We start from the raw sequence: 10,959 nt of genomic DNA on the forward strand, positions 1-10,959 counted from the left end.
GGAGGGCGGCTCTGTTAGTTTTTAAATATATGTTCACTTCAGACTGTAAACTGAAGAAATGTTTCGGTTTGTTATTAAAATGAGTGCTTTGGGACACTTGCTCTAGGCTGGCAGATGTGGTAGAAACCCTGGGGCACGCTGTGATAGGGGCTGTTTGGAAAGCGTTGTACTGCAGCCGCTTCTCCTGTGTGAGCAGCTTTCCATCACCCCTACGATTTCTGTCTCCAGCTCATTTTCCAAACGCAGCGTGTGACAAAACACAACGTGTTTAAAGCCTTCCTTTGGCACTCCGGGCTCATTCTCCATTCCCTCCCCTTCCCTCCCCTCAGCACCACAGGGAGGGGGCGTGGCCTCGCGGCGGGGTCACCTTGGCGACGGGCGCGCGCGGGGCTTCCCTCAAGCCCCGCCCCCTCCCCGTGACGGCGGCGCCGTCTTCCCGTGGAGCCCCGCGCGGGCCGAGCCATGGCGGCGGCGCTGGCGGCGCTGGGCCGGGCCGCGGGGCTGGCGGCGGGCCCCGGGCGGCTCCTCAGGTGCGGTGGGGGCCGGGAGGGGCTGGGAGGGGCTCGGCGGCCGTTAACGGCTGGGCGCTGGCCGTTAACCGCCGCTCCGTTGCCAGCAGGGCCTGCGGCGCCACCTGCGCGGCTGAGGGGGGCCTGTCGCGGCGGCTGAGCTCGGCGGAGCGCCCGAAGCGGCCGCTCACGGCCTATTTCCGCTTCGTCGGCGAGCGGCAGGGCCTGCTCCGCCGCCAGCACCCAGGTACCGGGGCGCTGGGGGGGCTCAGGGTGGAAATGAGGAGATGGTTTTGCTCAGAAAGCGGTCAGGCGTCGGGAATGGGTTGTGCAGGGAGGTGGGGGGGGCACTGCCCCTGGGGGTGCTCAGGGAGAGGTTGGGGCTGGTGCCTGGGGACGTGGTCAGAGGGAAATCCTGGAAAGGATTTTTCAGGAAAATAAACGCTTATTTTCGTTTTGTGCCCACCTCAAATTCACATCTAACTGGAAAACTCATCAAATGAGTCGATGGCATTCAGATAAAGAACAAAACAAACTCAAGTCACTGCGATTTTGTTTGTGGGAGAAAGATGACGTTCAGCAGGAGTAAGGTTAAAGAAAAATATTGTAGCTAAAGGGCTTTATTCTAATAAAGGTTAAGTAAATACGTTGTACAAGGTTGTTGAGATCACCTTATACTTGCTTTAAAGAATCCAGCAGGCTCTTTTGCCTAAAGTTGGGAACTACAGATTTTACTTTTGGTCTCTGCCCCCCACTCCTGCTCCCATTTCAGATCATCTTGTATTATAAAGAAAAAGATACAGCCAAAGAAATAAACTGTTGTAGAGCTGAAATGTTGCTTCAATTTGCAACTGTACGTTTTGTTGCAGTGTGAACCATAAGCGGGAGCCCTCCTCCACTCACCCAAATTACAATTTGCCTCCCCTGCCATGCCAAAGTAGTTACTGTTACAAAAGGAGGAAAATACATTTGTACAGGAGAAAGATAGCAGTGACAGCCTGGTTCAGGAAAATTGAAGAAGCTTACAGAAAATACAGCATTGATCTTGACTTTCTTGCTTTCTCATTTCAATACACAGAGCTGAGTAATACGGAGCTGGTTAAAAAGTTGGCAGGTGATTGGAGGGAGTTGCCAGCATCGCAGAAGCAGGTAAGTTTGTGCCTTGTTTTACGAACCATAATTATACATGGGTGCATGCGTATACAATAATGAAAGAATTGTAAAATTCTACTTGTTCAGTGCGTAAGTTAGGAGAGACCTGAACTAAGTGTTGATGAAAGGACCAACCTCTTTTATCCGGTCTGATGCTAATCAGAGACCTGATTGTCAGGTAACTTCCTTTGAGTCTTATTTAGTTGATTTATTTTTTGTTCTAGGTAGCCAAGTTAAGAGTGATAATTGCAAGGGATAGTGTAAAAGAACTCTACAAATACAGTTGCTAATCACTACAGTAAGTGCCAGTTACAGGAAATTAACAGGTGTTCTTCCTTGATTGCAGTTAGCAATGAGTTCCAGTCAGGAACTGATGGCAGTTAGTTCCTTTTCTGCCTAAACAAGCGATGCCTTTTGTTAGTAGTATTTGAGTGCTCTTATACCCTAGCATTTTAGTGCTCTTAGGTCCTTTCTGGACTTCTGTCTCTGTGTGCCTTAGTGTAACGCATGTCGTTTTGTTGGCATGTCTGAAATGGAGAAGGGGATGGTGCCTTTTCAGATCCACATGTATGCTTGGTAGCCTGGCTCAGCCCCACTTGGTGCTGTAGTACCGAGACCGTGACTTTATGATGCTTCTGTACCCAGCACTGGTGGTTGTAGGAACGTGTTTAGCAACCAAAGCATTTGTGTGCTGCAGTAGGACGCAGTTAAAGAGCACTTGTTTCAACTGAGCAGCAGCTTTTTCTTCTTGCATGGAAGATTATTATTGCATAGAGCTGCATCTGAAGATCTGTCAGCTGCCTTGTTATCAGATTAACTAAGATAATTCACGGGGTGGAGCCAGCTTTTAGATCTGTGTTCTCCTCAATCCATTCCACTAAGCAAACAGATTTGATACTTCAGTCTAAAAATCTTAGTTACTTTTTTTTTTAGCTTTTTTTTTTTATTAGCAGGTTAGAGGTGTTAGCTCGAGTAATGATCACATGCAGGGACCTGAGAAAGCAAGGAGGTGGCAGGGAGGGGTTAGAAGGGATTGCTACAGAAGAGGAATACCAGACAGTGCTGATTACTGAAACTCAGCAGGAACTGAAGTTTTTACAGAAGTACCTTTCTTACCTCTGCTTGTATTTTATTTTTAATGTTGCATTGATATGGAGATTGGGCTATGTCAGGATGAATGTTTCAGAAGGCTGTTTCCATTTTCTAGTAGTTCTTGAGGCACCACACTTAGATGAATGAAAACATCTGGGTAAGGCTGATGGTTGTATGTTTGTCTTGTAGGTTTATGAGGAAGCAAGAAAGGCAGACTGGCGAATATATGAAGAGAAGTTGGCTGCATATAAAGCACAGCTAACTCCAGCCCAGGCTGCGGCTTTGAAGGAAGAAAGGAGGAAACGACTGGCAAAAAGAAGATCATTCAGGAAAAAGAGAGTCAGTATTTTCAAGCCTATGTTTCTGTTCTCTCAAGGAAACTGAAATCTGTTTGTTGGGTATACAGAGAAGAGTTAAATGCTTAGAACTTACTTTAAAAATAAATACATAAATCGCTGCTGGTGTTAGCAGGAATTATAGTGGCTTTCCTGTGCTTGAAGACCAGAATTAGCAGGGTATATTTGTACTTCTATTTAGCCTCTCTGCTTTTTTCTTCCTCTTCCTAAATCTGCCTGAGGAACATCAGGTAGTAAGGCGTTTGAACCAGCAACACCTCCCTGCCTTGGGAAAACAGCCAGAAATAGCTTTTCCCAAAGACTTTATATCCGCTAGCTCGTTGGCAGCCCCTGTGAGGAAACAGCCTTTCTGTCTTCCTCCCAGCTCTGCCTCTTTGCAATCTGTGCTGCTGCTGGCGTGTAGAGTTAGGCCTACATACATGCCTGGCTGTTCGTGTCCTTCATACAGATCATCTTCCCGATTTCCTTGTAGCCTGTTTATTTATAAATCCTGAGAGACAGAACCATCTGTAAAGGTACAGTACTGTGCTTTGCCCAGAGGCAAAATCAGTTCAAAGGTTTACTTACTGCCTATTCACTGCTGTGAATGAAGCTGCTTGCATGATGCTTCCCTAATTGACAAAAGTAAAATGAATATGGTAGAAAGGAACCCGTACTTAGAGGAAAATTTTAATCCAAATGATTCCTGCACCACAAGGAACTTAACTGCCGTACCTAATACCTAAGCAGGTGGTAACTTGTAGGACCCCAGCTATAGTGGGAGCGTGCTATGGCTGGAGAAAATGGTAAGTGTAAATGCACCCCTAACCTGCTGTGCTGCCTCACTGTGATCCATGTAGACAAAGCACTCTGACTCAGAAACCAGTTCTTTTTCCTTGGGAATCTGCTGATTCTGTTCCACCTCACTTCCCACCATTAGCAATCTGCCCTCCTCTCTGCAAGCATACCGAATTTCACACCAGCAACTAAAGCTGTATGAAGATAATAGAAAACCTCTCATCATGACTTCCTTGCTGAGTGGAATTTAGTAACAATCTTTGGTTTCTAGAAGACGTTGCTGAAGTAAGAGTCAGTTCAGAAGTGTTTTTTCCTCCTAAATCTGTGAAAAATCAAGTTTTTAACTTAATTTAGTTTATCATCAGACGTGACAAGTGACGTAAATAACCAAATCATCTTGATATACGGTCCAGTTTACAGATCACTAAATCACTAAAAATTTACCTTCATTATTTTGTGTGTGCAAAGTATGAATATAAGTGCTAAGTTAAGTTTGGAAAAATGTATGTGGGGTAGATTGACTAACTCTTCTTGTTGTTTTTAAAGGAATTGACTGTGCTTGGAAAACCTAAAAGACCTCGTAGCGGCTTTAATATTTTTGTGTCAGAAAACTTTCAAAAAAGTGTGGGAGTTTCACCTGTGGTAAGCCAGGAAAATTTCTTCTTAAAACAAACATGCGTGTGTGTGTGTGTATGTATATACATATATATATATTATATATATATATACATATATATATATGTATGTATATATATATATAATATATATATATGTATATATATATATTATATATATATATATATATAATTTATAAGTGCCTTAACGGACTATTATATTCAGAAAGTCTGTCTTGGATTCTGTGGCTTTTGAAGTAATGTTCAACACTTCAGTATCTACATTTTGCTTAACTAAAATCAGTTGTAAATCAATTCATCTGTTTGGTCTGCCTGCTTTTGCTGCAGGCTGAGTAACTTAAGCTACTTTGTGCGTCTGTTATCTGTAAAAGTGTCTGAGATGATGCCCAGCAAGTCGTCAAACCATGCCATTTACTATTTACCTAGGTTAAGAATATGTAGTATTAAACCTACATGAGTTCCTGCTTTTTTATATTGGTTTATACCCAGCTTTCGTCTGTAACCCTCTGCGGTCTGCGTAGTGTTAGAATAATACTAATGTATTGTGTATTTAATATCCTGTAGGCAAAGCTGAAGAAGTTATTTGAAACGTGGCAAAATCTGCCCAGTTCTGAAAAACAGGTATGTTTGCGGCTTTTGATGAGGCTCTGATCTAACTGGAAAATGACAAATTTTAGTCAATAAATCATTACAAAACCTTGAGTTAGATATAACACTAACAATTATGAACCAGTGTTATACTAATATAATATTGACAGATAATATAGAGGAAACTGCTCTGAGATCTTAGTTAAGTGTCTTGAAAAAGATAGTCATTACTTTTATTCCAGTAATGACCATTTCTTTCACAGTGTTGATGAAACGTGAGTGGGGTAGACTGGGAGTTTTGTATGCCTGGAAATGGAAGGTGAATGGGATCGAGGGAGGGAGGTGGAATAATTTGCAACAATTAGATTTTTTTTTCTGATAATATTTGTAAATGCCAGCATAGCAAAAGTGATTTTTACATGTCATTTATTAACTTTGGTTGTGTTTGGGATAGTCTTCTGGCAGTATTCACAATGTATTTGAAATACAAATTTGCAGATAGTTATATGAAAAACGGAGGAATGCTATACCAATAAGAAATTGCATTTTTGAATTACTCTGTGCAGTCTGTCCTTTCTCCTGAAGGCCCTTCTTCCAGATTGTTTTGAATGGGTGCTTAGTACATGTGTGAGGTTCATATTCTTTCTGTGGGAGAAAAAACAAAGATGCAGAAAAACCTATTCTTGTTCCTTACATAAGCCTGCTCTCTCAAGTTAGTAATCAAATAAAACACCTTAGTAGTAATATCGAATAAACTTCCTCTTTGGGAATTGCCATGTGTTCACATCCTCAAAACTCATTGGTGGGATTTTGTGGTTTTGTTCAAGTTCAGTGTTTTGTTTTGTTTGTTTTTTTTCTTTTGAATTTGCTGGAGATGAGAGTGGGTGCCTGGGATGCGCCGTGGGTCTTGTAGTAAGTTGCCATTGTAGCAGAGGGGAAGATGTGTCCTGGCGATTACCCAGACACAGCCCTTTCCACAACTGCAGAGGTGTGCTTGTCTTCCAGCCATACCTGCAGCTTGCTGAGGATGATAAGGTTCGGTATGAGAACGAAATGAAGTCCTGGGAAGCAAAAATGGCTGAACTTGGACGTCAAGACCTGATACGTTCCAAAGAACAGCAGCCAAAAAAGAAGGCTGCTGAAACTGTGCAGGAAGCTGACCGAGCCAAAGCTCCACTACGTGGAAAGAAGGCAACATTAAAGTTGAAAAAATCAGAAGAATAAAATAGTTAAGTATTTTATATTTAATCCCCTTTGGCTGTCATGTCTTTATCCTGCTGTGTTAATGCTGCGGTCAGCATTAGCACTTAAGTTTGGAAAATCCATAAAGGGGCCGCTGAGAAGTTGGGAAGGAAAAGTTGCAAAGGAAGGTGATCAGGTAAGAGGAATTCGGTGTTTCTTGGAACTGACTGAAATAATCATTGCAGGTGTAACCTGAGCTGTGTAACGGTAATCGGTTAATCAAGCTGTGAATAGTGGTACTCACTGACATTAGCAGAGCTCTCTTATAATGGTAGATATCCAATAGCTTTTATAAGTTTTTTTTTTTATGAAAGCAAGAATATTCTACAACGTTACCATCTTCTGTAAATAAGAGCTGAAATCTGAGTAGACACTGCTGTTTTTTAATTCCCTCCATGGTATTGGTAGAGAATTTATTCCCTCCGTGGTATTAGTAGAGAAGGGAAATGTTCAACATTTCAAGAAAAGACACAAGATATGTAAAATACTAACTTTTATGCATCGACCTTTTTGTACGTATCCGTCTGTGTATACCACTTACGTTGCAATTAATTAAAGACCTTATGAGTTTTGTATAAACACATCTATATTGGAGTGGTTTTTTCCTCTGGCTTTGTTGGGACGCAAACACCTTTGCTATCCTACTGTGATATTTGGGACAGCCTGCAAGGAAAACGTGTACGTTTGGGTTTGGGATGTAATAAATACGGACTTTTGGAAGAGCTGCTTGGTTTTTATTTTTCCTGGGGCCTCTCTGAGTGAAAGCCTTGGGAGAATGGGTGCTTATGGGAGGAAAAGGAGCTTTTTCAGGAGTCGCTTTCCTCTGGGCGGCAGAACCGAACGCGCCCTGAGGTCACAGCGCCGTTTGTGTCACCCGCAGCTCCCGGGGCAGCTCTGAGGGGCGGTGAGAGCCTGGAGGGGGCGTCCTCCGGCTTGAGCTCGGGGCTCTCCCCTCAGCCCGGCCGCTCCCCCTCCGCTTCCCGCCGCTCCCCTCAGCGCCGCCTTCCCGCCCTCCCGCCCGGCGCATGCGCGGCGGCGGCGGCGCGATGGGGCTGCTGGAGCAGTGCGAGGCCGCTTTCGGCGCCGCCGACCTCTACCGGGCCCTGGGCGTCCGCCGCGGGGCCTCGCCTGAGGAGATCCGGCGGGGCTACCACCGCGCCTCGCTGCGCGTCCACCCCGACCGCGTCCCGCCCGAGGACAAGGAGGAGGCGACGCGGCGCTTCCAGGTGAGCGCGGGGCGGGCTGCTGCTGCCTGACGGACAGACTGACCGACTGACTGACTGAGTGCCCGGCTCTCCCCGCAGATCCTGGGCAAAGCCTACGCCGTGCTGAGCGACGCGGAGCAGCGCGCCCTGTACGACGAGCAGGGCCGGGTGGATGAGGAGGGCGAGGCGCTGCGGGCCGAGCGGGACTGGCAGGAGTACTGGCGGCTGCTCTTCAAGAAGGTCAGCCCCCCCCCCCGGCATAAAACCCCTCGCGATTTAACCCAAAACGCCGCTTTGCTGCTTGGGTTTCGCGTGTCTGTCTCCTGAATGCCCCCCCTCTCTCCTGCAGATCAGCGTGAAAGATATCGAGGATTTTGAGAAGACCTACAAGGATTCGGAGCAGGAGCTAGCAGATGTCAAGGCGGCGTACATGGATTTTGAGGGTGACATGGATAAAATAATGGAGTCTGTGCTGTGTGTGGACTACACGGATGAACCGAGGATAAGGAAAATCATAGAAAAAGCCATCGACCTCAAAGAAGTCCCATCCTACAAAGCTTTCGTCAAAGAGCCTAAGCAGAAAGCCACGGCAAGGAAAAGGCGGGTGAGTACCAATCACAAGCAAACACCGTATATGATAAGCATTTATTCTCCTGGTGAAAATAAATGAAATCGTTTTTAAGAGAAATGTTTGCACAGGATTGCTGGGTTACAGATCTTGCTCAGCATCTTTGACCACCACCACAAGTCACCTGTGCTTCCCAACTCCCCTCCAAAAATACTCTTTCCACTAATTTCAATCAAATTGCTGTGAAAGGTTTTTGAGTAGTGACAGGCTGTTGGCCTGTTACTTCCTCCTCTTATTTCAGCATTTTTCACTATGGCTTATTGGAGTTTAGCATGTCCCTGCATTCATTTATATAGCTGCAAGTTGCTGGAGTTCAGGTGAGTGCATGGGAGAAATATAATACGCTTGCCTATTGGCAAATGTGAAATAACATTCTGGATAAATGAACCTTTTCTCCAACCTCCTGTGATTTTTTTTTTAAATTATTTTTATTATTTTTTTTGACACTTTGTACAGTATGTTATGTGCATGTGACAGTAACCTTCAACTTAAAGACCATGTAATGGCTGCTAGGACAAAAAAAAGAGGGGCACGGGGGGGCAGGGATGGGGATGGGAATGTCATCGTGTTCAGCTCTGTGAAACAGCAAAAAAAACCTGCCCTGCTCTACCCAAGTGGGGAACCAGAACAGGCTCTTTGATCTGTGGCCTCACTTGGAAACTGTGTTTACTTGTGGCTATTTGTATACAGATGCAGAATCAAGTGTTCAGCAACTATTTTACCTACTCAAATAACATGCAAAATAGTTTCCTAAAAGTTAATTTGCTACTTCAGGCAGAAAAAGAAGCAAGAGAGGCAGAAAAGTGTAAACAAGAACTGGGCCTTGGTGATGGAGAAGATGACCTGAAAGCGCTGATTCAAGTAAGGCTTTTAGCATCTGTTGAAGATACTTGTGGTACTGGCTTATATCTGTGTTTTCCCTGAGCATCTCTACAGTTTGGATCTTTGCAACTCTTCTTAGCTTCCTGAGGTTAAAATGTGACCTAATGCTAACTACATACTTCATTTAATAGGCAAGAGGATGGTATGGATTTTATTGTCTGCATCTTTTTAAAAATTAACCAAGTTATTTTAATGTGCTCATCTTTACTGTATACACAATCAAAATATTTAACTTTTAGGTGGTTAGACAGGGAGTGTTAATGCTTTTTTTTTTTTTCTTTCTGGGGGATTCCACAAGGTTTCCAAAGTTGATCAGTCTTACTGTTCTGCTTTGATGTTTTGGGGAATGAGGAAAGAAACATTCTGTTTAGGCTTTGGTTTGGTTTCCAGGTTTGGCTTTCTTCATGTCCAGTGGGATTCCTAGGATTTGACATGTAATCATTCCTCAAATTGTATTTGAGTTTGGGGTTTAAACTAGAAATTGCTTTGCTTTTCCTAGCCTTAAGTTGTGTATTTTTATGGCCTTATTTACCTCTGTTTCAATACTTGCAGAAGTCAGGTATAGAGTCCAAAGGATACTATAGGCTTTTGCTTAACAGAACTACACCTTCTGTAGCCTGTATTCCCTGCTTAGTACGTTCCAGGGTTTTATGTAGCTATCTAACTTCATTAGAACAATCTGTATTGAGCAGTAATAAAAGGTTCGTGTTTTTTTCCCTCCCCCAGAGCAGAAATAAAGATCGTAAAAAGGAAATGGATGACTTTTTGTCCCATCTGGAAGCAAAATACGGGAACAATCCTAAAAAGGGAGGAAAGAAGACTGCAGCCAAGAAAGGGAAGAAATAAAGGACGATGTAAGCTGAAATGAGAGGTATTATATTGTATGGGACCATCCGGATTTGGGAGAATTTCAGGGGTTTTCTGGACTGCTGTTTCAGAGTGCGTGCACCAACTTGCTGTGACTGGGAAGTAGGGCGCAGAATGCGTCGTGAATGACAAAGCATTCTGGTGCTGCTGTTTAAAGTTCTTTGGTGCTTTTTAGTTAAAATCAGATTCTTGGCTGATAGTTTTGTTACAGCAAGGAAGCGATGAGATGGTTGGGATGCTTGTCTGTTTATTAAAGTTGCATTGAAGCGTGTTCCCTCCAAACACTAGGGGGGGCATCAGTGCTGCTGATGGGAAAACCATGTAATCCTGCACCTTCAGGGTCCTCAGCAACAGTTCCTGTGGCTTCTGACTTAGAAACCTTCTCTTTTTGTTGTTCACGCATTTCTTTTCTAACAAACCTTGCGAGGCTTTTAAAGGTCTTTGCACTTCAGTTCATTAGATGTTTTTCAGATACTCCAGTGGTTTTATAAGAATCCTTTTGAAAATTGCAGATTTAATAAATGAAGATTTTGCAGAATTTTGTGCTATCTTGCTTCCCCAGCCCTCTGTTTCCTAAGTAATTGCTCAAAACAAAATGATTACATTAACTCTTCTTAGGGTTTTGAGTCAAATGAATACTGTGCACTTTTACTGCATCTACAGCTATAGTGTTAATTGTGCTGGTGGTTGACAGTGAGTAGATGCCTTGAGAAGAAAATGAGCCTACAACAAGTATATAAGTGACTTTGCAGAAGTTTTCCTAACATCTGACACGCTGAGCTGATGTAATAAAGTTAGAAGGACAGAACACGGCAGTTCTGTGAATTTCTAGGGTTTGTGATGTCCCACAACAAGGAGTTCCAAAACTTCAAGGCGCATCGTGTGTCATTTCAAAGGCATCACACCCCAGGCACTGTATGATGGTAGTGGTTAGTTACTTCTGCCTCCTGGTTTTGCGTGCACTGTGTTTGTCACCAGTTGTTACTTCAGAAGTGAAGTACTCTAACACGTGCAAATATTCTGAAG

At 43.8% G+C, this 10,959-nt stretch overlaps 2 protein-coding genes across 3 annotated transcripts; both read left to right on the top strand.

Moving 5' to 3' along the window:
- The first annotated feature begins 375 nt into the window (after positions 1 to 375).
- Positions 376 to 6,934, top strand: TFAM (transcription factor A, mitochondrial). 2 transcript variants are annotated; one of them, XM_068689228.1, is made up of 7 exons: positions 376 to 530; positions 620 to 756; positions 1,588 to 1,658; positions 2,943 to 3,092; positions 4,433 to 4,528; positions 5,086 to 5,142; positions 6,115 to 6,934. In XM_068689228.1, the coding sequence occupies exons 1-7, from the start codon at positions 463 to 465 to the stop codon at positions 6,331 to 6,333; spliced, it is 798 nt and encodes a 265-aa protein (XP_068545329.1). In that variant the 5' UTR covers positions 376 to 462; the 3' UTR covers positions 6,334 to 6,934. The 2 variants fall into 2 exon arrangements, with proteins under 2 accessions (XP_068545329.1, XP_068545327.1); XM_068689226.1 differs by having other exon boundaries at positions 387 to 530; positions 617 to 756.
- Positions 6,935 to 7,356: 422 nt separating this feature from the next.
- Positions 7,357 to 10,471, top strand: DNAJC9 (DnaJ heat shock protein family (Hsp40) member C9). Its single transcript, XM_068689225.1, has 5 exons — positions 7,357 to 7,577; positions 7,656 to 7,796; positions 7,906 to 8,160; positions 8,959 to 9,045; positions 9,793 to 10,471. Exons 1-5 carry the CDS (start codon positions 7,377 to 7,379, stop codon positions 9,910 to 9,912), a joined length of 804 nt encoding a protein of 267 aa, XP_068545326.1. The 5' UTR covers positions 7,357 to 7,376; the 3' UTR covers positions 9,913 to 10,471.
- The last annotated feature ends 488 nt before the right edge of the window (positions 10,472 to 10,959 follow it).

Source organism: Anas acuta, chromosome 7, assembly GCF_963932015.1.
Source record: "Anas acuta chromosome 7, bAnaAcu1.1, whole genome shotgun sequence".
NCBI classification, from domain to species: domain Eukaryota; kingdom Metazoa; phylum Chordata; class Aves; order Anseriformes; family Anatidae; genus Anas; species Anas acuta.